General features: G+C 40.3%; 1 protein-coding gene across 1 annotated transcript in view; it reads left to right on the top strand.

The window, feature by feature from the left end:
• The first annotated feature begins 4,997 nt into the window (after nt 1–4,997).
• Nucleotides 4,998–25,554, top strand: part of LOC120558858 (ankyrin repeat domain-containing protein SOWAHC) — a 28,256-nt gene continuing 7,699 nt past the window's right edge. The window contains exons 1-7 of the mRNA XM_039800159.1: nt 4,998–5,304; nt 9,061–9,122; nt 9,772–9,984; nt 10,690–10,812; nt 19,575–19,631; nt 20,094–20,195; nt 22,317–22,329. Of these exons, the coding sequence (XP_039656093.1) occupies nt 5,172–5,304; nt 9,061–9,122; nt 9,772–9,984; nt 10,690–10,812; nt 19,575–19,631; nt 20,094–20,195; nt 22,317–22,329 (703 nt within the window). The 5' untranslated portion in view covers nt 4,998–5,171. The remainder of the gene's footprint in view (nt 5,305–9,060; nt 9,123–9,771; nt 9,985–10,689; nt 10,813–19,574; nt 19,632–20,093; nt 20,196–22,316; nt 22,330–25,554) is intronic.

Below are 25,554 nucleotides of genomic sequence, written 5' to 3'. Positions count from 1 at the left end.
GGGCAGAGCCTGATGGCCGACAGTAACATCATAGCCAAGGTGTATTTACAGGTGATTATATCAGCTAATCGGTGGATTACAGCATGTTGAGTCCACACAAGCTCCTAAGCTTGCGGGAAAAGACAGTGCGGTCCTGTGGGATTTTATGTTTAATCCGGTCCCAGAATACAGCGGCCCCTCCCGCGCTCACATCTGGCCCGTTGGGATTTACTCTTGTAATCCTCGATTTTAAAACAATTTTATTATGCTTTATCGCTGATACGCTAGACTTTAATTATTAAAATGCAGCTTTCTATCTCTGCAATGAAGTAATTATTCATTACACATCCTTGTTCTATTAGCCTTCACTAAGTAAGTAATGAGGCTGGCTGCATTCCATAGATTATTTTCAGGTATGTGATGTTATTGCGACCTGGTGTCTATCTGGTACATTTAAACCACCCAAGGAAGGTTAAAAAGGATATAAAGGATACCTGGACTTGGTTAAAGTTGTGCCCCGAAGACATTTCGTGCTCCAAAGACGCTCCGAAGACGTTTCATCACTCATCCGAGAGACTTCTACAAAAAGAGGAGACAAAACGTCTTTGGAGCACCTTTAACCAAGTCCAGTTTCTCTTGATTTTTTGGATAACTACGACCTGGATTACTGAGAACCTTCCCAGATACATTTAAACCAGGCTTTGTCAAGAGTTCTGCATGCCATACTCTCCCTTTTTGTTCACGTATGGGTCATGTGCACTCCTCTGCATGATGTCTGATAGAAATGTACACTGCATACAGATGGGGCAGGGATGGGGTTAACACCACCTGCTGTGGCAGATGTCAAAAACCATGCTGTAAAAAATGTCCGATTAACACAAAAGGGGCACTTTGGCAAATCCTGATTATAGGAGCACTTTCATTTATTAAACTCTGGCAATCCCCTGTACTCTTCTTTTTTTTAAGCGGGGATTAAAACCAGGTAGACACCATTGTCTATCTAAACAATCCCTCTTTAAGCTCTAGCTGTTTCCTGGTGCCCTGGCCGGGCCTGGCTGGCTGGCTGGCTGGCTGCCTCCCTGTAATCTCAGTAGGGGCTTATAGGTCACTACAACCACTACACATTCCCATTCATCAACATCATCCCCTTTAGAGGGCCTAGGTGATTGGATTTAGGACATGTTTTACAGGGGCAGAAAAAAAAGACAACAGCAAACTAAAGCGTGTTTACAAGAGCTGTGCTGTGAAAAGGCCCATGGACGAGTGACAGCCATATGGAATGGATAACCCTGTGAACATCTGTCCTCGATCAGTAACGCGCACTGCCATTACACTGGTGGCTTTGACCTTCACATGGTGCACAAGAACATCTGTCCCTTTCTGCTCTCATGGACCCCTGAAAACAGCATTTAGCAGGCAAGCAGCGACAGAGAAACCCATCTGGGACGAGAAAAACTCGCTTTGCAACACAGCGATGGTGGAGAGTTCAGAGTTAACCACCAGGTTTCTGCATGTTACAAATTCTTAGATTCAGAATAAATGCCAGTCTTTAGATTCCAGCAATTCACATCTTTTTTTTTTTTATACTTTTAACTTTCTTAAAAGATGGTGGATTTGTTGTAATTATTATTTTTGGGATTTATTTATTTATTTATTATTATTTGTTATTACTGTAAATCACTTTGTAATGTTGTTTTGTAATGTGCTATATAAATAAAGTCTGTTATATAATTATTTATTAATTATTACTAATTGCATTAATAATTGAGAAACTAAACATAAAATACCAAAAGTCTTTGCAGCCAATACTAATATTGATATATATTTGGGAGTTTATATCACCTTATTAATTTGATTTTTAAACATAAACGAACAATCTCAATAATGGATTTCTTAGATTAGGTTTGTTTTGGACAAACTACATGATGGAGACATCCTTTTTCCAAATGACCTCAAACTTAACTTTGGCATTTCGGTTTAAACTGCAATAAGCTAATATTGGCCTGGCCAAAATAGTCCGTGTTGCTCATACTGAACTGAACTGACCATTTTTCAGTATTTCAGTACAGCCCCTTTAAGGTTTATTCAGTCTAAAGCACTTCCGCTTATTGCATTATTGCTACGTCTTTCAGTGGCGGAAAGTAACCAATTACATTTATTCAAGTACTGTAATTAAGCACAACTTTGAGGTACATGCACTTAAAATTAAGTATTTCCATTTAATGGTATTTTATACATCTATTTCATTACATTTCAGAGGGGAATATTACACTTTTTGCTCCACATTTATTTGGCAGATGTAAATACTAGTTACTGATAATAAAACATGATAATCTTACAAAATACAACACATTACCAATGGTTCAGAACCTTTTTGGCTTGTGTTTGTCAATGAGTTGTAGGACGTCCACCAAAGAGAAAGATATCTCCTCTAAGCGTCTCACATGGCTTCATGTCAACAACTGTTTGAGGCCTAAAGAGGTGAAAGTGTCCAAAGTTTCACAAAAAAAAGCAAATATTACAGAATAAGAAAAGAAAAAGATATGGGTATCAGAACTTTGTTTTTTTTTCTTCTTTCCTACAACATTAATCATTTGCTGAGCCCTCAGATTTATCGTGTGACCCTGTTGCCCGATCCCAAGGTTGGGAACCACTGAAATGACCTCACTGCATCTAAAATCGACAAACTAGCTCCACCTCGACCAGCTACAATGGTAAAATGCTATTTATGAATCAATATTTAACATCTAATAGTGTAATATCTCAGTCTCAATCTCCAATTTTCTGCAAAATTAGTACTTTCACTTTTAATACATACTGTAATTAGCTAACAGTTAAGTACTTTTATTTAAGAGGGATTTTACATGCAGAACTGTATGTTTACATTTTTATATTGGTACTTTTACTCAAGTAAAAGAATCCGAGTACTTCTTCCACTATAGGCCTGTATGGACGCCTTGACAAAATGAATCACGGCTGATGTTTCCTCTTCCTCTATGTCCCCCCCCCCCCTCTTAATAAGGTGATAATGTATTGCCAGCTGCTCTCTCCACAAAGACATGGCATATGCTCAAGGATCAAATGTCTTCATCCTGGTAAAAGTTGCTGTTTTCTAAATTGAAAGAGCATAAGGTCCCACTTTCACGTGACAATGTAAACGCCTCACCTCAACAATTGTATCCGCTTATAAGAAGCTTACTGTAATTACAATATTGTCGTCTTAGAGCAGCAGCCGAAAACATGAAATACAAATCACCCATTTCTAAATTAAATGCAAACTCGTTCAAAGAGAAGCTATACTAGAGGAGGCAAGATGGGATTAATGTGTAAGTCCAGCACATTTAATATTTACAGCACAATCACACAATTAATCTGACAGTGTGTTCTGTATCTAATACCTGAACTGACTGGGCCTCCACCATTATCACTGGTGTGCACAGGGGGTGGGAGAAGCAGGAGTGGGGGCTCGGTGGGGGCTGTTTACAAGTGCGATCCAAATGCAACCCATCCACCCACCCTGCAAAGTCGAATATCTGCACTTCAAACAACTTTCACTTTTGAAAGTTTGATTCTCATGTGGAAACTGTGGTTTATAGATCTAAATGTCTAAAAAAGAAATTTGGCTAAATTTAGCCAACTAGCATTTTGCCAACTAGCGTTTCAGGAAGTGATTGTAACAAATGCCGTTTCTATCCTCCTATCCATCCTATGCCACTGTTTTACATGATGAAAGTTATTATGACAATACTTTAATGCTCTGTCTTAATGACTGTGAGCTACATTAAAGTAATGTTCACATTAATGCATCACTAATGATAGTGATATACTACATTATTCTGAAATGGGCCATTCTCCACGAGTACTTTTACTTTTGGTAACTTAAGTATAATTTGATCCTAATACTATTATGCTTTTACTTGTTTGAATGCAGGACCTTTACTTGTTATAGAGTATTTCTACACTCTGGTATTGCTACTTCTAATATGTAGCAACAAATTCTGTCCCCATGACTGACTTCCTCATATTTTCTTTAAAATGTGTCAAATATTTATAACAAGTGGCTTAAGTGACCTTAATCACATAAACAGAATAACACACATTAAAAATACTTTTTTAGTACTTCGAATTCGATTTTACCATGTCCCCAGTGAAAAGTAATCACTTCTACAAGAACTATAAGCCATAATATTAATATCATTATAAAATACACAATATTTAATACTTTTTAGGCAATGTTAAACTCTCTCTGATTATATATTAGAAAGAACTATAGTTTTATTTCATTGTTTTACCTTTTTTTTTTTTTTTTATTAACTGTCACCAAAGTCATTTCCCACCCTGTTTATTAGTTTGTAGTTTCTCGCCTTCCACAAAAAGAAGAAGACTACAATTCCATTGAGACCATTTTCAGGAAGTTACATGTTTTTTCTGGAGGGAACTCAAAATTTAGGGTGAGCACAACTTTCACTATTTTCCATGTTTCATGATGTTAATGCTACATTAACTTAGCTCAAGTTTTCCCAGCCTGTTATATATATATATATAAACTATATACCAGTCATTATGAGAGCCTAGCATTGGCTAATGCGTTTTCCTGACAGTTAATCATGTAACTAATGCAATAAACATGAAAAACACATCTATTATTTGTTCAAATGTTTTGAGTCCAAAATGTTGCTGCATAACCGGAATGACGCACTTAAATAAAAAGTAGTAAAATTACTTGTTCCACCACTGAATACATTTTGAGAAGAACTACATAGATAGACATAGGCCTATACTACCATGAAATTGCTCTTTACGTTAGGCTACTACATGCATGTGAGACGTTCACGATCACCTCCAGTAATGAGTATGCCGCGCACACGATTATGGCCTCGCGCATTTCAACAAATATAAGTAGTGTATTGAAAGCTACAAAAAAAACAAAACTGATTGTAGCAGCTACATCCTAACGCAGAGGTTGAGGGGTAAAAAATAAGATGCTGGTGTCTTTAAAGGGTTAACAGGAGGAGGCGCAGCAGCAGCAGCGGTCCTCTCGTCTGGGTGGAGTGAAGTTTAGATATGAACTTACTACAGCAAATTAGCCAAGAGGACTGAATTATGGCTGGGGCGAGAATACCAAGAGAATAGCAAACATCTTCAAAACTGAATCCCGGTCGCTACAAAGACGTGATAAACACTGAGCGGAGATGGGTGATGTGAGCGAAGAGTCGCTGCTGGATTATTTCTACTCCACGGGAGGCAGCTCAGGCAGAGTCAAAAATGCAGATTTACTGAAGACATTTAAGCCCTTTATTGGCCACAGTGACTTGCAGTTCCGTGGTAAGTAGCGAGTCGTCGTCGCGTGGATTCGCATGGGTGAAAATATTAACCCGAAAAATGGCGAAATGTGATGCGCTCGCGCGGCATCAGTTTAGTGCTCGGTACTGTGAGACTGCACAAATTCAATTCAAATTCACCCCACTTCTCATACATAGTTGGACTAACATGATTCATTTAGGGCTATTTAAACACAACATTAATCAGTCTGCTCTAACAAAAGGCTTTTTTTTTTTTAATGTCCTTTCAGTGTTCCGCTGTTGTAAAGCACACATCTGGTTCGCATTAAAAGCCCCTCCATACATCTAGCTACAGTTTCAGCAGGAATTGTGTCATTTCCTCCCCCGGGCCAGTTGTATCTGCCTGGTAACTGAACACAGGACCTGAACACAAACCCATCACCGAAATATATGTCACCACCATGCAAGAAGGCCCAGTGGCTCCTCAGACACAGCTGTGGTCTTTCAGCAAAATGAGGAATAATTATGTACTATAAATTCACCATTTTCCACTATTTGCTGAAAAGATGTTTGCCCGTGTGACTCCCTGCTGTTCTTCTCCACCCACATGCTTATGCAACTGTTCTGAATCATTGCTTACACTAAAATTCCTCCCATATTTGGCTTCTTTAGACAAATGTTTCTGGGTGTAACATTATTTAACACCTAGCTAATGCAGTCTAACAGCCCTGTAATAAAGCCTGTCCATCCCACTTTGAAGCTAGACTATGTAACTTTTAAAAACATCAATGCAATCTTCCGGTTACAAATGAAAAGTTGAATTAAAACATGCAGTATTGCTCAGCTACACTCAGGAGTTATGCGGCTACAGACTTACTTGGTCTTGGTTGTCCTTGTTTTTAGCGGTTTGTCTATTTTCTGATTGAAAGCAACCAAAACATGTCAAATTCCTTGTATGTGCACACGCACACATATGCCCAATCACTTCAGGGAGCTAGCTAGAGCTGCAACAAATAGTCAATCAATTAGTTGATGGGAAGAAAATTAACTGGCAGTGATTTTCAAATCATTTTCAAGGCAAAAAAGCCATCATTTAAATGGTTACAGGTTCTCAAATGCTTTTCTTGTTCTTACATTACAGTAAATTTGAGGTTTTGGACTGTGGGTTAAACTAAAAGACATTTTTCTTAACTGTTCTCTGATGTTTTATATACCAAACTCAATTAATCAATTGAGAGAATAATCATTAGACAAATCTATAAAAAAAGAATTGTTAGTTGCGCTAAAGTTAGCTAACTTTAGATAAATATTGTTTTGTACCTGACATCACTGAAGTTTGCTAACTTTTCTCCACTTGTGTTACTGTCGTACTACATCTTAACATGGCACAGATAACCATTTCAAGGATTTGTCACAAAAGTAAAACCAATAGTAAACACATTGTACCTCACCAGGAGTATCTAAAGCCTTCTAATATTAGCCAACGTTAGCCACCAGAAGCTATTGGTCACACCAGACCAAGTAAGGTTGTAGCAATGTGCATTAGCTGAGCAATAATGCATTGTATTGCTTAGAAAGTCAACTTTTTTGATTTGTGACATGATTTGTCTGGTGGAATGGACAAGATTCATTGCAGTGCTGTTGTATTAGCTTGCATTGGTTTTAGCTATAGGTGTAGCTAAAATAGAAATGTCCCATTGAAACCCTTTAAAAGACAAAGCACTCTTCACTAGCTAATGACTGCAAAATATATTTTGCCCAGAATACAAACAAGCTTGTCATGATTCAACTGTACCTTTACTTTTGGCACTGCCTGACATTCAAACATATTTTAACCTCCCTAAATGATTATCCAAAGTGACCTTGTATTGCCATTGCCAGCATGTACTGTCCAGATGCTATGTAAGCATTGCAGTTGTTGACAGAGGTTTAGAGAGCTGCCTTGATTCTCTGCCATCTGACATGTCTGTCCAATTAGAAAAGTGCTTCCCAGACATTTGAAGTCTGTCGTAGCATGTGGTTGCAGATTTCGATGTCGTAATTGTGAGGATAGTGTTTTAATCACAATTAAGTCCACATGCATGACTGGAGGTAGACCTCTAATGGGGTTGCTTTTTTATCAGACTGGAAAACTGGGGCATGGTGGGAATATAACGGTGTTGGGGGAGGGGTGCACAAGTGTGTGTGTGTGTGGTCCTTGTTTGTGCAGACCTTTGGCTAATAAATAACTAGCATGTATAATGTGTTATGTTGGTGAGCAAGGAATTCTTTTGTTGAGACAGATGTAAGTGGCTGCTTCCTTTGGATTTCCTGTTGTTGTTGAACGCGAGTGGTGCAACTATCTTACTACAAATGTTCTTTCCGTCCGCATCAGGAAAGGGAAACACTTCAATTGTCCTTAGCTGCATGCCCATGTACACCTATGCATGAATGGAATACCTACGCCTGGAAAATTCCTCTTTTGTTTTGCCAACCTGGCTGCTCTTAATCACGCAGTCTGCTGTGTGCTCACTGCTGTAAACTAAAAGAGGAAAGCATTATCTGATGAGGTTTATCAGCTGGTCAGCTGTAGTTTGTTTGCTTCCCACAGGAAAGATTGTATTTAGGTCTTAAGTGAGGGTCAGGTTTTTGCCTTTGGGGATGCACTGTGATGTGTTTGGATGTCTTTGTTGCAGGGGAACATCTTTCCTCTGAAGCTTAGTGTGCTGTGATTTCATTGAAGCAACCGTTTCTTTACAATGTAAGCTGCATCTAGCTTTGTCAGCTAAACAGACACGGCAGCAGAACTCCTTCCTCTTACTGCCTCAGAAACACAAATCAGCAAATCCTCCTGCAGACTGTAGCTCAACAACCCCACATCAATTGTAAACAGACACCATTACATTCTAGCTGCATCTGTATCTGGAAATACTTAAATGTGTTTTTATTGTAAATCAAACTCTTTTTTTCTATTTCTGTCACCCACATAAGGCAGCTGAGCTGAGTTTTGTGCGCTTCCCTTTCACCATCACTTGGCATTTGTGGGTGTTGGAACCAGTGGTGTAGTCTACGTGATACGCAGGTATACGCAGTATACCCACTAAGAAATCTCCAGGATTTCCATATACCCACTTAAAAATGTGCAATGATACACAGCAACATAGTTTTGTGACAGAACTTTCACTTCAGATATCTGCATTCACAAATGCGGGGTCGAGTAATGGGACAGCAAACTAAACTAAGTGCAGAACATGCAGTGAGACCTTTCTCATCTTTCATCGACCTGCACCTCGCCGAGCGCTGTGCGTAGTGTGTGCGTAGGGGCCAAATGCTCCGCCTACACTAATGCCAGTATCATCCCTTCACCAGAAATTTTAGACAAATATAAGTAGCCTATTTTATTATGTCCTCGTTGCTTTGGGGTCAACTTTTGTGATCCAGGCTTAGTTCACTGATGTGAAAGCCCCCTTACTGCTTTATATTCCATTATATTTTTGATATATTTTGGATGTCATCTGTGTTTTTCTTCTCATAGGATAAATAAAAGGTTTTCCCACCATAAATTGGTGCATAAAAGTGTATCAGAATGTGTCTTTGACACTCAAAATAACCCTGGGGGAGGACACCCAGACCCCACACTTTGATATGCCCCCCCCCAAAAAGGCCCATTCTGAGCCAGGGAAAAAATAAAAAAAACATAAATAATATTTGTGTGGTACAGTATACCCACTACAATACATTAGACTACACCACTGGTTGGAACCACTTATGTTTTGCTGAATGCGAGAAATTTAAACTTAAAATATTTTTTTCCCTGCAGCTAAATACAGAGAGGAATTCAAGCTCATCATTGACCGAATCGCTGTGGTGAAGTCAGAGAATGTGAGTAAAATATTTTTACCTTTTGTGGAAAAAGCTCTGCTGCCGTATATTCTTTACTCATATCTCACCACTGTGGCATAAACAGGCGACTAGATCACCGTTATGAAATGTTCCAGCAAAACTATCATGACGTATTAAGGAGTCGTCTAATCTTTGCTTTTTGTTTTAAAGAACTCTTTGTACCCACTGGTTTCCCCCAAGGGACCCCAGCTGCAGTTTTCATTTTCCTTGGAACTATTTTTACGACGCATTTTCACATATTGACAAAATGAATGAACAGTAGAACTGGTGCTGCCACAATTTATGTTTAAAGTAACTAATCTGACTTGTGATCCCCAAATAATTGGATTCAAAGGGCATTAGAGATGTGAGGTACAGCAGTATCTTTATATAAAAAAAGTAAGTTGTGTCTGATTTTTACACTAAAAAAGTTAAATTACCTACTTAAAAATGATATTCCTTCCCTCTCATTACAAAAAACAGTTTCTATAATATATGCCAATACTGTTCCATTTTACTAGACACAAGAGGACGCATAAAAAACACACACATTATTGTGAGAAAGACAGTATAGCCTAACCTACATGTCTGTGTTTCTGACTGTGGATTTTTCGTCTTTTCAAATGCAAACCGATTACATTTGTCGCAGGGTGAGAAGTATCTTGTCCTAAAGAAGAAATACAGACAAATGCTGCATGAACGAGACACCAAACATCACGGGACCGACGCTGATGGACAGAGCGGTTCGAGCCCGGCCAGAGCTCCGGCCACTGTACAGTGGGACGCGACGGACGCCTCGGCTTCTTCTCATCCACAACAGGATGAGCAGATGTCATGTGGAGGGCCCGACGGTGCTGCAGAGGTGAATTTAAAAATCCGCTCCCTATTCTATTCTCTTCTATCTGTAAAAACTAAATAAACTGTGGGCCAAGCTGCTATGATTCAGCGACAACTCTGGACGCTGAAATGCAATTTGCTGATCCTGCTATAACCACCCCAGCACAGTGTTTACTCTTTATGTGACTGACGCATTTATTTCTAAACAGGGCCATCTTTGTGTCCTCTGCCTTTTCACAGCCATGTGTCAGCATTTAATCACGGTTTACACAGAGAAATACAGTGGAACAAAAAAATGCTCTGTTACTCGAGCAAGTTAGCCACTATGAGGAGAAAGAGAAGGTCAAAGGGCTTATCACGTTTTTACATAAAAGGCAGAGCCGTTTAATGCATAGAAGCACTTGACTGAAAATAAACACTGTGCCGGTTTTAATGCACAATAATCCTCTGAACGTACTTTTACATATTGTTCCTGCAATAAACTTGAGCATGTAATCATAGATTTGAAAGATTAAATGTATTTCATGCTGCTGGTTTAATGTCCTCACACATGATTTGCTTAAACAGGCACTAAAAACTAACATTTATCCACACCCAGATGGTGCAAAAAAAAAAAAAAAAAAGAAGAGAAAGCTGAGCGCTAACGCTGTCCGTTATCCTCAGCCAGCACTTCACACAGCTAAATGTTTAAAGTTTAAATTTATATCACATCATGTCTGTACTCCTGTAGGACCAGCAGACAGGAACAGCCTTCATGCAGCCCACTCTACTGCAACTTCCCGTCATCCTAACCCAGGGACCCTCGGCACAAAGTAACGGGGACGATGAGCTGGACAAAGATTCGGGGTCAAAGGTGACAATTTGGCTATAAGAGAGGCAGTGCTTGAATATTGGGCTGGTACTCGCTGGCACAGAGTATGTACTGCAAACTGCTCATTCTGTGCACAGCCACTTACACTACCAGTGGTTGTAGGTATGCATGATGTATTTCATTTACAAAGGCAGGGTTGGTAACTATTTCCAGCATACACTTTTTTATATATATATATATATATATATATTGTTTGAAATCGTCTTTGCACCCCGACAACAACAAACAACTTCAGGGCTCTGAAAAAGGAGTGAAAAAGACCCGTCACCTGTAGCTGCCGTAATCCTGTAAAAACACCCACCAATCACAGCCTCGCTGTCCACACAACGGTGATCTACCCCTCCCAAGTACGAGCCTGAGCTCAGTGGGCTGGCGCCGCATTGCTTACAGTTTTAAACATTCGGTGTGATAATATCAGCTGTTTGCTTGCCGGTGAATGAGACGTGAAGTAGGTGGTGATGGCGCAGTGGATATGACACATACCTTTGGTGTGGGAGATCTGGGTTTGATTCCCACTGTGTTACATCATCCAATGTGTCCCTGAGCAAGACACTTAACCCATAGTTGCTCCAGAGGCGTGCAACCTCTGATATATAGCAATTGTAAGTCGCTTTGGATAAAAGCGTCAGCTAAATGACATGTAATGTAATGAGGTAAAACGTCGGTCCTTTCTCCACTCCGCTCTGGAGCAGCGATACAGCGGTGCTCGTGCACGTCTGTGTCAGGGAGAGGGGTTAGCGAAGCCCAGAGGAGATGCTACTTTCAAATCTTGCAAACATTACCAACCCTGCCTTTTTTATTTTTTTTGATAGGACAGATTAGGTCAGGAAAACGGGAGAGAGAGGGGGATGACATGCAGCAGAGGGCCGCAGGTCAGAACCAAACCCACGGTCGCTGCGACAACGATTAAGCCTCTGTACATGGGGCGCACGCTCAACCAGGTCAGCTAACCGGGCGCCCCCCCAACCCTGCCTTTAAGGCAGAAGCTATGTCATTCCTTTTCCGGCCAAACGAGGCTGGAAAAGAGGCCGAAATATGATACTGATGGGAAAAGGATTAGTGGATCCACAGAAAATGAATGACACAATTTTGTTAATCATAATTTTGCTCGTCTCAAAAGTCACACTGGTAATAGTCATCATAGATGTTTTTTTGAAGCGGCTCTATTCATACGGTATATGTGACGCAACATAGCATGCTGCGTTTGTGATTTGTGTCGTTTTTACAATCATTATTAAAAAGCCGATGATTTCCAACCAAGGGTACTTGTACCCCCAGGGTATTTGGAAAGACTGGCGAGTAGCTCAATTAATTAGAAAAAAAAAAAGAAGGAATTATGATTTGCTAAAAGAAGTATTTCCACATATACACACACAAACACACAATTAGGATTACAAATGTGAGGCTGATTTTAAGTATATGTATTGTCACAATAACCAATAAACTAGCAGCTATGATAAGACGACTGCACCTCCCAGACAACCTAAATCAGTTCTAACACCTGAACAACACGAGACGCGATTGAGTGTAAAACCAATTAGCACGCAAGCAGAGACGTCAAAATAGAAAAATACAAGTTACGAATATATGGTTTAATGTTCAGCGTCTGCCACTCCAAGAGGTAGTAATATGAATACAAATTTTACCAAAGCTACTGAAAAACCAACAAAAAACAGACAATATAGGACCTCTGTGTCTTGTATGAATAAAATATATAATTAATAGTGTTGAGTAACTTCAATTTCACTTTAAATTCCATTCAAAACAACACGTTTGGGACATGAAGAGTGTTGATGAAGGAGCACTCCAGATTATCTGACTGGGGCGTGGGGGTACGGTAAACAAACGGCCCACTTTAATATTCATTATTTCACCACCAGTTAAGAGTTTATCTATATGATGGGACAGTATTTCATAGACTGTCAAGTAAGATAGCTGTTGGGACATATGATCAGAGATGGGAAGTGATTAAGTACAAATACTTCGTTACTGTACTCAAGTAGATTTTTCATATATTTTTACTTTACTATTTATTTTTGTGGCAACTTTTTACTTTTACTCCTTACATTTTAACACGAATATCGGTACTTTCTAATCCTTACATTTTAGAAAATTGGCTCGTTACTTTAGTTTTGTACAAAAGGTCGTCTATCAGGAGTGATTTTGAGTGTATGTTGGGAAATAGCGCGGACACGCACGCGCCTCACACAGAGAAAAAAGGATAATCAGTTAGATCGTGTGTGTGTTCTTGAGAACTGTAAGTCGTATAACTTATGTTGTCAGTTAATTTAAGCCTGTTGTTGTATTGGTCTATAGTTCTTACAAATTTAAAGTAAGTTAGCTAGTGATTTTGTTGTTTGTGTTAACATGTTAGCTAGGTTGCACGTTGCTTGATCTTAATAAAGCATCAAAAGAGAGAAGTTGTCTCCGTCCGTGTTTTAACAGACACACCTGGGGCGAAGTTGAAAACGAGAATTAGCTTTAAATACAGTCCTAATCTAGTCCTCATTAACAAGTTTCAAATAATTTCACTGGATTTACCGTTATTTTTTGCATCATCAATACCGAATTCAATCTAATTGGATGGGAATATACTGTACGTTGCACTTGACGCACCACTACAAGACTCAACAGATTCGGCGGCATTCATTTGCAGCAAATCATTGCGGCTTGATGGTGATAATGTTAGCACTAGTACTATGATGGCGACATGACTGAAAATGAAAAAAACAGAGATCCCAGAGATTCAGCAGACAAGCAGCAAGACATTCCCAATCATCCTTGGCCTTATCTGAGAGAGATGTTTAGGCATCAAGTATGACTCCTGGCGAATGTGCTGCGTAACTCTTAAAGTATGGGGAACTTCTTAATTAATGTCTGTTTAGTAATTCATATTTAATCCTTTATTTTCTTTCCAGAAGCCATATTTGAGCACACACATATACATGTAGATTACTTAAGGGGAAAATTAAAAAAAAGAAAGTGGATCTGTGAATTCTCACAGAATCACAACTAAATACATATATTGCTACTCAGAATCTTAATAACCTGGAGTCCCAGTCTCTGTCACAATAATCATATATGTGATGTTTTAGGCCTATTGGCAGACATCCATTTAAAATGTAGGCAATGGCATATAAAGAGTCCACTGAAATTTCTCAGCTTGCACTCTAGTAACATTTGTGTGCTCCAGGTAGCTTTGCATAAAAAAAATGGTTGTCATTCGCAAGGCTACTTTTACTTTTATACTTTAAGTAAATTTCCAAGCCTGTACTTTGTTACTTTTACTTGAGTAAAGAAGTTAAATCAATACTTCTACTTTTACCAGAGTATTTTTTAACACAAGTATCTGTACTTCTACTTGAGTACGAGAAGTGAGTACTTTTGCCATCTCTGCATATGATGCCTGTAAATTAATATTAAAATGAACATTTACAGAAATGATAAAATATAATTTTGGAACACTGAATAAACAAAAACACATTGTTTTAGTGTGTGGTCATTCAGGAATCTCAGTCAAAACAACCTAACGCAATATATTATCAATGCTTACATTATAGCCTCTTTCCAACCAAGTAGTTACAGGAATGTAGTTATAGGAAAAGTCCACTTCTAAGCAGATCTACCAACTACTCTCCCCCAAAACCATTTTTTCCATTTGCATTTGCACTGGCCAAGTGGCAATAGGGACTGGTAGGAGGGGTAAGGGAGTGATGCAAGCACGGCAACGGTCTTTATAGCGTTAAAATCAGAAAACAAATACTCAAAAAAAAAGTATGAACTAAATACTAAATCTAATGTATATAGCATATTTGCCATAATTTAATAATAATAAGTCTCCCGAAGAGAAACGGGTATCTCTCTCTCCCGCACCTCTGCCTGCTGCGCTGTGGACGTGTGTGTGTCACTGTGTGTGTGTGTCCACGCTTGTGGAGTTTAACTCCGAAAAGACAGTTAACTACAGGTTCCCGTTGATCTTATGATGGACATGTGTTGTGATATTTAAAGTGCCCATATTATGAAAAAAATCACTTTTTCTGGGATTTGGGGTGTTCTTTTGTGTCTCTGGTGCTTCCACACACATACAAACTTTGAAAAAAAGCCATCCATGCTGTTTTGAGTGAGATACGGTTTCTGAATGTGTCCTGCCTTCAGTCTCCTAGTGAGCTGTTCAAAATCGGCTCGGACTGTGACATCACAGTCCGAAATGAGCTGGCTAACCACAACCGTTAGCTCGTTAGCATGCTAACCGTTAGCATTAGCATGCTAAAGCTAATGCTAACGCTAGCATGCTACGTCGTTCTCAATAGCAAAGCACTGCTACAACACACACAAGTTCACCATAATCTACAAAAGAACTACTTACATGTGTGCCCTCATTTAGAAATCTCCCAGCTAATCCTGCCTTGTAACTGACCAAAGTTGGAGAAACAGGCTCTCTTTTACTGTCTCTAGAGTTAGCTAGCTGACATGCTCTACATCTGAGCTACTGAGCATGTGCGAGTGCAATCAAAGATAGTACAGAAGAAGAAGATGAAAAGAGGTCTCACTCTGTAGCTAAAACAGAAACCAGGTGAAAAGAGCATCTGCAGCAGTGAGAGAGCTGTGCAGTACAACAAAAATATGGTGTTTTTTGAAAATTAAACCATGTAAACCTATTCTGGTACAATCTTAAAATACAGTTATGAACCTGAAAATGAGCATAATATGGGTGCTTTAAACAAACGAACCGTCAATGGTGAAATAAAAGCCTCTTATTAACGAGAGCGGTCTGAGAGACCTCCAGCTGACAGCGGGGTCTCTGAGCAGGACTGGCCAAGCGACGAGCTAGCGGCCGGGGCAGGCGCCTGCTGGCTGTCGCCTCACTTTGCGGCGCTTCTCAACTCCGAAAACTTTGAAGCAAATTGTCAATTTGGCATCAATTTGAGCAAAACTGCCTATATTCGAAATCTAAACAGTTCATTTATCGCCTAAAGTATTGTCAGAAGTGAATTTAGTGATGAATAAGATGGCGAAAATTGTTAACAATTGTCCCGTTGTTGGTCTGTCTGTACTGGAAACCTGACCCTCGTTGACCTAGGTTCCTATGCTGAAAAGGGAACAGCGAAAAGACCCTGCCCTGAAGTAGGAGCTGAAAGAGTTACAGGAACTGCAACCAGAGCAACTTAAAAATCCCCAAATTGGTCCAGTCGGAACACAAGAAAAAAAAGGGTTCTAGGAATTTTATGTTCTAGGAACTGCAAAAATCCCTCCGGTCGAAAAGAAGCTTCAATTTTTTTTTTTTCTTCAATTTCTTTATTTTTGAAAGGGGACAGTGAACATTAATCAACATTGAAACAATATAAATGTTCCCGAGTTAGCTCAAAAGTGCTAATTTTCATCGGTAGTCCCCCAGCCAGATGTATAACAGCTTGTGATTACATTTTGAAATGTAGGCGTCAGTTTTTGTTTTTAACTATGAAAGTCATATACGTCACCATTAACACTTCTTTTTATTTAAACCTTTGTGTCTGAAATAATGAACTTGTAGTATAAATATAAGTTCATTAATTGGTCTCTGGCACCTTTTTGATTTAGATTTGAAGTTTATATAATTAATATCCTGTCATTCTGAAAGTCATGTAGATGAAAAATACATTCAAATTTGTTTTTTTACCTATGACTGTACGTGCTCAAAGGAAGGGCACAACTTGGACTTAGACTAAATGAAATACAGTAGATTTTCTCCTAGGGTCATTTGAGGTAAACAGACTGACTTCCAGGTCACTCTAGTGGTTCCTCCTTTACCCACCAGGTGGTGCTAAGTAAATTACCTGGATTTGCAACCTACAGTATGTTGAATTTGAGTGGGAGGAGGACCCATTGGGGGGAGAATCTGCATTTAAATTAAGCTCTTTGTTATTATGTTAAGCAGCAACATGTTGGAACTCATTAGAAAGATAATAATCATTTGTGCCCATTAAAGAGATTGAGATCAAGCCAAGAGAAATATATGTGGCTTCCCTTGATGGCCTACACAATAGACAGATGAAATATGTTGAAGTGTGTTAATATAGCACCAGCAATCAGATTAAGTGCGTTTGCTTAAGGTATTAGTCACACCATTGAACTTTTGTATTTAGGACACCCAGTGTTGACGGTTGTTTCACATTACAGAAGCTACCTGGCTGCTTTCTTAATCCCAACACCTGAGGCTGTAAGCTTTGTTGATAGGAACTGACATTTATAATGTTGTGCTTTTAAATGCAGGATGGCTCTCTGGAGCTCCTTTAAGTTTAGTTTTAAATCAGGAGGAGAGCATCGTCCTTATCTGGTATCTGAGTTTGTATTTTGGTCCTTCATAGAGAAGAGTCAGCTGTCGTCAGCTTGAATTACAATGGATTCCAATTAGACCTCAAAAGATAGCGCTGATATATCCTTATCGGCATGTAAGTACAAATAAACTGCAGTACATGAATGCCAAAGATATTTTAAAGGGCATTTTGAAATGGTTGTCTCCCATTACATATTTGTCCTCCAGAAAGAGAACAGAAGTTTATTCTTGGACTAAAGAAAATGTGGTAACACTTTACTTGAAGGTATCTACATAAGCGTGACATGACCCTCTCATGACACAGTCATGACACATGAACCCTAACCATAACTTATGACAAAAACTGAATGACACTTACTAAAAGAAGCGTTAAGTCATAAACGTTTATGACTTGTTTCTAATGTTTATGACACGTTCATGACAGTGTCATGTCACTCTTATGAAAATACCTTCAAGTAAAGTGTAAACGAAAATGTTTCAGTGCATCTCTTTGTCTCAATTTTTTACAAAAAAAAAAAAACATTTTTGGGGTCCTTACCAAATGTTTGTTTAGGTTAGGTGTTTAAATGTTGCATTTTAAAAAACAAGATGAAAAAAAAGGGCGTACAAAAAGGTACAGATGGTAGATCATGCTGCAAGAGTGCTTTGAGAAGCTTCTGTGGATGTTTTGGCCATTTTTTCCTCTAGCTGTAAAACCTGTTACCATAGAGATCCAATGTAACGGACATGAATTCAAGCTACAGCTACAGTTCCCTGCTTAGGACAACCAGCTTTGAACAGCTATCTTTCAGCCTGTGGGAGATTAGCTTGCGAGATTAATTCATAGAGGAATGGAAGTGTCGGTCGGTTGGTGGTCCCACACCTTGGCCCAGACTGAAATATCTCAACTATTGGATGGCGTGCCATAAAAATGTGTACAGACATTCATGATCCCCAGAGGATGAATCCTACTGGTGACCCCCTGAAATTACGTGGGCCGTTATAACAGACGTTCTCAACTACAATTCCGAGACATCTGTTTAGAATTATCTTAATGAATAATGCAACAAGGACGAAGCATGTAAACTGCGTTGTTCGTTTATTCAGAATGGAATGGATCGCAAATGGATCCGAATGATAAAAGTAATGATTAAAAACAAAACAAATGCTTGATCAAGGGCCCGGACCGAGGATAGTGGCGGAAAATATCGGCCGGGTCGGATCAAGTTCGAGCTCGGGCAGAGAATCTAAACTCTACCTCAGGATAAATTGTAATTACGTTGTGGATTCCTTAACCTTTCTTCTAGCACCACCATCAGGTCAACATTTCATATTTGTCCAATACTTACACGATTCAAAGCTTATGACCAAACACTTGCAAAACGGATATTTCTATCAGCCGCATGCTCGATGAGTCGATCAATCAATAAGTCTATTGACAGAAATGTAATCCTCAAATTTTTATCCACTTTTGATAATTGATTCATGGTTTCATTTATCAAGCATCTAGCATCTAGTTTCTTTGTTTTATATTATTGTAAATCGAAAACGTGGGTTTTGGACTGTTGGTTGACAAAACCTTGAAGACGTCGTGAGATGTGTAACTTTTCTGTGTTTTCGGACAATTTAAAGACGAGATGAATAATTACAAAAAAAACTAACAGATGAATCAATAATGAAAATAACAGTGGCAGCCCTTGGAGTTGTTGTAACCTCTCAGTCTTTACCTTCATGCCCAACAATGTTTTTTTTCCTGGTTGTTATTATTGGTCTCCACCAAAAGTGCAAAAATAAAAAAATAAAAAAAAGGACGTGCCAGAGTGGAATAGGCTGGATAAATACAATCCCTCCACTTTTCATGTTCAGCATGCTGACATGTGGCAGTTTGTGCATGAGACTTGAAAGAGCCGAGTGTTTTAACGTCACATCTCGGTTTGATCTGAGAACAATTTGCAATCAAGTCGAGAAAAAAGAAAAAAAACTCACATAAATCAGCCAAAGTGACACTTTTATACACTGCCAGACGGCACATGTTCATTATCTTTTAGAGTTTTTGTCTTGACCCTTTCAGACTGAAATAGTGACAAAAACACATGGCCTGACTGTAGGCGTGTTGTTTTTTTTGCTTAATTGTTAATTGGATTGTTATTCATTACCCCTTATGTGTGAAACCAGCACCTTTGTCTCGCTGCCTCATTACCTCTCTGTCTGTCTGACACCCTTTGGTCACGTCTCGTCAGCTGGAAAACATCACAGCAGTGTGACCAGTGTGTGAAAGTGGATGTGTGTGTGTAAGTGTGTGTGTGTGTGTGTGTGTGTGTGTGTGTGTGTGTGTGTGTGTGTGTGTGTGTGTGTGTGTGTGTGTGTGTGTGTGTGTGTGTACCCTGTGATGCTGTGACCATTACAGTTAACTTTCGGTCACCGCTGAGTCACCGCTTTTTCTGTCTTTCAGTCCGAGTCAGAGCAAGATGAGGAGTCTACGGGCAGTATGGGCTCCGCTGCCGTCGCTGTAAGTGCTTCTTTTTTTTACTTCCTCTTCCTATGGTTTTATTATGACCTTCTTATTACAAAAGGCTTAGAGAGGGGCTATAGTTCAAACATCTAAAGTCTCCAGAGTCTGAGTTTCTCGGTTCTCTTAATGAAAAATGAGCGTTAGGGTTTTGTCTTGGACATACTCTCACACGCTCCCTGTGGTGTCGCTACCTGTTTCCTTTAAACCAATAACAGAAGTAAAAGTGTAAACTGTGTGATCATGGGTGTCTCCCACCATGTGTGAGTTGGCTGTGACTCAGTCATTCATAGGAAATGGATTAGAGGTTTTGTAGCTTCAAGCACTATCAAAAGAGCCCACAACAGGATGTGGACAGTAGGGTGTGTGTGTGTGTGTGTGTGTGTGTGTGTGTGTGTGTGTGTGTGTGTGTGTGTGTGTGTGTGTGTACACGTCTGAGCTCCCTCTCCCCTCTCTGTATAGCTGGATCCTATAGAGAAAGAGTGGATCTACTCGGCTGCAGGTGCTCGAGTCCCTGACCTCTCCCAGCTGCTCAGACAGGACCCCTCGCTGGCAAACAAGAAGGTAGCGTCGCCCTAAATTACCCTGGGATGTTATATTTTTGGCGGTCAGTCTGTAATAATAACATCTGGGGATGTGTCGATCTCAACATCACAGAGTCTGATGGGGCGAGAAACAAAAGCAGTAAAACGATCCGGTTTGAAACAAACACCGAGGATAGCCAAACTTATTTAGAAGAAAAACAAGGACGAACTGTAAAATTGTTACCCGTAAGTCGTCCCGTGTCTCTTGAGGGACAGCCATGGCCTGACACAAGGCTAAATCTCTGTGGCCTTGCTGGCTTGTCGACTTGTATTGTAAGAAGGTCATCAGTGATAAACACGTAAAACTGTCCTTCAAAAATGACAGCAAAAGAGAAAATGCTAGTCAAAGCTTGTTAATCAACCTGCTGCATTGTTTTGCTCATTGTCTCCATTTAGTTTGGACTAAAATTTGGATTATTTAGTTGTGATTAAGCACTGAGTTCACAAACTTCCTTTTTAATAATTTCTACTTAAGTGTATCCATTGCAACATTTTTTGAAATAAAAAACTCGTACGATGTTATTAAACCCACATCTACAGCCTGTCCCGTGATGTGACCCTAACCTCATAGGGTGCACTGTAGCGGATCCTCGCGAGTCTCCCGTCACAGTTCACTGACTGACTTCGTGGCTCATCTTTAACCTGGTGTACTTCACATAGTTACTTGTACACTCAGTTTCATGTGCAACGAGACATGACATGTCGGGTGCGTTCACTTTCAGTTTAACCTCCAAATAAACTGGTTTTAGATAATCTGGCAAAACTGCTGAACATAATTTAATACCTCTACTATAGCTTCACCATCACTAGCTGCCAAAACAGTCTGGGATTAGTATTTCCAATGGTTCAGGAACTATCAGGCTGCTCGTAGGTCGACTTTTACAACTCAAGTTCAACTTCATTCACAAATTAAGGAAGTACTGAGTATCTCTAGCCTAGAAATCTAGATGCACCCTAGCAGGTGTGTGATTTGCAATAGTAATTTGCAGCCAGGGTCAGTCTAGCAACTCTCCGTTGGCTTGCGAGCTGGAAAAACCAAACTCTAGTCAGGCCAATCACATCGTGTATAGAGTCGGTGGGCGGGCTTAACATAATGACGGCAGAGTTGCGACGGTTCCGTGTGAATTCCCCGCTACTTCAAAACAAAGAAGATGGCTGCTGCTGCTGGCGAACAGCGGTCTTTCAAATCGGCTTTGGCCGCGACTCTGGAAGACTTGGAGTTCAGCTTTTCTTTGAGAAAAGAACAAAGAACGGCCCTGAAGTCATTCTTAAAAAAGGCAGATGTGTTCAGAGTTTTGCCGACCGGATACGGCAAAAGTTTAATCTATCAACTAGCGTTGCTCTGGTTGGCTGTGAGTGCAGAGGGAATTTGACCACCAACCGTTTATCCCGCCCCTCGGATTGAGCCCTGCCAATGGTGAGTTCCCAGACCCAACATCTTGATGTGGGTCTGGCTTGTCAGGTTAGAGTATCTCTAGTGTGAGTATCAAATTTCATGTGATGTTTATTGACATTTAAAACAAAAGTTACGGCTTCCCGACTGGTTTAAAAAAAAAAAAAAAGTGCAAGAAAGTAAATGAGAGAGAGAGGGAGCGGCGATGAGAAGTTAAAGTGACTCAACAACAGGAATAAAACTTAATTTGCTCATCATTTCATGGTGATACAATCTAAAGATTAAATAAATACAGATTGTATTGCTACTAGGGAGGGAGGAGCTTTCGGTCTCGCAGCAGTACATACAAAGAACATGATATGGAGTCATGTTTTTGTTTCTGTGTGAAAGTTAAGTTTGTTGTTTAAAAAGCCATCAGTCTAATTTCCCTAATCTTCACGCAAACAGGAATGCACTAAAAAAGGGACTTCTAAATTCCTAGTTTAGTTCATTCGGTTGGACTTCGATATAGTGATGATGCCCCGTTCTCAGCGATCACTTTGGTGGGTGCAGTGTTCCCGAAACTGACCTAAGTTGTAATAAACCGTAACCATCTTTTAATGTAACAAGAATATATAGTGAACAAAAGACACTTTTCCAAATATATAGGAGGTTGGATACATGATTTCACTAACATATGCTTTTGTGTCTCTTTTTTTTCCAAATCAGGACTTCACCTCGGTGAGTATTTGATAGGACACATGTTGCATGTTGTGGTGCAGTTATGTCACTTATTGTTACACGATTTTTGTCTGACTTAAAGCTTCTTATTTTCTCATTTTGACACAATGTGGCTCCCGACTCGGTGACCATGACCATCCTTCTCAGGGGGTAAGTTCCATCATTGTGTAATTAGAACTCTGAACGCCTGCTGTAGCCTGTTGGAACTGCTTGCGTCGAATGAAAGTATTTCGGCTCTGCGCTTCTTGATCTTTCATCTGTGATTGCGTCGCTCTCGGACTCGCTGTGTTTTGCTTGTATAACTTTCACAAGCTCATTCTGCCGAGACCTTTCCCTTAATAGTATTCTGAGAACCCTGTGTTAAAACATCCAGATCATGCATTTCAAAAGGTCCACTATCAAAAGGATTATGAAAGATAGCTTTTTAGCTCCTGTGCCCCCCTGACAACCCAAATCCTTTTATTTGTCTCCCTGTGCGCTTAAGAGATTTGAGCTCATGTTTGTTGTCCCTCCCCTGTGTCACAGTTCTCACACTGTCCTGTGGCCATGTGCAGACCACCTTCTAAGAGTAGCCCTAAGCCTCTGCCATCCCCACCCGGACAAGATAGCACGGCCGCCATTGAAGTGTACGGAGATGCTAGGGAGGTGGGGGGGGATTAAGGAGAGTCTTAATGCCCCCCCAAAGACTTCACCCACTTAAAGATAATCTGAAAGTAATAGAGCAGGCTGGGATTAATTGTAGAACAATGCTGGTTGTGTCTCTGGGAAGGTGCTAAATCCCCCTCAGGCCTCTTTGATGTTCCCTTTAGCCCTCAGCCTTTCCCCGTTCCGCAAAGGTGGATGCATTTCCACATATAACGTACAGAGATACAGAGAATCACAGGACTCCTGAGAATCAGTCTTTTAAAGTCAGGCGGTATCATATTTGATCTGCAGTGCGTCATGTCCTCACTGTGCTCAACAGAAGTTAAGTGTACCAAATACCAGGCTCTAGTTCACATGTTTGACCAGGACTGAAGGGATTACTCTTCATCCTGGAAGGACTTAAGTGTTTCCTGTTCTGACCAAATGTTTGTTGGGATCAGGCGTTTTTATTTATTTATAGATATGCACTTCAAAACGGCCGGTTTAAAACGTGAAGTTGCTTGAAAGTGAAGACAGGTCGGGACACCTAGATCTCAACTCACGCAAACACCTCTCACTCCAAAGTCTCACGCTTTTTCCTTTTTTTTTCTTCTCTCTTCCTGCTTCTCGTCGGGACGTGGGCCTCCATTCCTGCTGTGACTTTCGGACTTCCTCTGCCGCACAGTTTGTAAGTACATCATTAGCCCATCACTCCCCTCTGTCTTTCCTCCACATCAAGTGTCAGGAACACTGGCCATTGTGTTGTCCGTTGATGGGCAGCCCTCTTTGGCCACCACTTCCCTCACAGGGGAGCGCGTGGCAGGGACAGGGACGTCCCTGAGTGATTAGACGGGTGGGGGAGAGGGGGGATGGCCACCCCAGTGGGCAGGAACAGAAGCGCAGGAAGGGAAGACGCAGCATCCTGTTCGGCCTCGTCCATCACTCCTGCACACCGGGAGACCCGCCGAGCCGCCTGTCAAACAGCCCTTTGGCCAATCTGTCTTGAGATGCGACAGGGGGACAGACAAAAGACACGGAGATACTCGACCAGACAGCATCTATCACAATCTGTCTCCCAGACGCCCGACACCCAGGAGGCGTCGCTACCTATCGCTCCCTCAGTCCCTTCAGTGGACACAAGCGGACAGTTTTCTCTCTCTCGCCAGCTGTTGGACAGGCTCGTAGTGCCACGGTTAGCACAATTAGTGTCAAAAAAAAGGACCTGTGTGTTGTTTGTGCCTCTTGTGTATTATTATCACATTCACGTCACAGAGCTAAACATCTGTTTCTCTGCTAAATGGATGCCCGCTGATGTCGTAGAACACCACTTACAGCTGTTTGGAGGGTATTTCCAGAATCCTCAAAGACTTTTCTAACCTCGGGGATGAAAAAATTATTCGGTCCATCATAAGAAAAAACTAACATTTTAGCCCGTTTCTTGAGGTGCGACTGTATTTCCTAATCCAGGTAACCGGAAACAACATATGCTGTCATTTATTTTGTGTAACACATGAAAAATATGAACCCATTATTTTTTATTTATTGGCATTTTAGGCCTTTATTTGTATAGGACAGCTTAGACTTGAAAGGGGAGAGAGAGGGGGGAATGACATGCAGCAAAGGGCCGCAGGTCGGAGTCGAACCCGCGGCCGCTGCGTCGAGGAGTAAACATCTGTATATGGGCGCCCGCTCTACCAGGTGAGCTACCCAGACGCCCATGAACCCATTATTTTGTAAGAAAATACAACATCGATATAGACAAAAATCATTGATGGTCAAAGGTTTACATTTTGGTTCATATTGACTAAATTAAAGCAAGGACATTATTTCCAGATGCCATCTTTTGTTTGGATTAACTGAAAGAGGCACAATTTGAGAGAAGGTTCAAAGTCTTAATTTTTTGGTCAGGCGGTTTGAAAAGTCTTTAAGGACTCTGAAAACACCATACAAACATCGCTACATTTTGGTTAATGACCAATAATGATTTTCAGAGATTACTTTTTTTTTTTTTCTCGGAATGCTTATCTCTGTGACTCAGATGTAATGGTGATACAGGCTGAGGATGGTTTAAACAAGTTTAAGAAACCAACAGACAGATTTTTATATTAAGGACATTATTTGAACAAGGTGTGATTCTGTTTAACTGTAGAAAAAAAAAAGATTTCAAATGTTACGGAAATTAACGTAATGCCCCAAAATCTTTTAATCTTTATCTTTTTTTTTATTCTGTTGGACATAACTTTGTTTTGAAACTTCAAAACCTCTATCTCCACAACCTTTTCAGTGTCTTTTAAATCGTTCAATGGAGAAGCTAAAAACATAAAATAAATAGAAGGGCTAGGGGAGCGCAGACCTCTGCCAAGGCCATGCCCCATCTCACAATGTTAACGAATCGGCTGCACCCATTGCCCATACTACACCGTTCCAAGTTTTATGAAAATGGGGCCAGTAGTTTTTCCGTGATCCTGCTGACAACCAGTCAAACAAAGTGACCCAACCGTACAAACCAAACGCATAACCTCCTCGGCGAACGTAACAACGATTGAGGTTATGAGGTTTTCATCCATCCACAGTTAATATGTAATTGTGAAATGGTTACCGT

The sequence above is a fragment of the Perca fluviatilis genome, chromosome 5 (genome assembly GCF_010015445.1).
Source record: "Perca fluviatilis chromosome 5, GENO_Pfluv_1.0, whole genome shotgun sequence".
Classification (NCBI taxonomy): Eukaryota; Metazoa; Chordata; class Actinopteri; order Perciformes; family Percidae; genus Perca; species Perca fluviatilis.
This window is presented reverse-complemented; position numbering and strand designations above follow the sequence as displayed.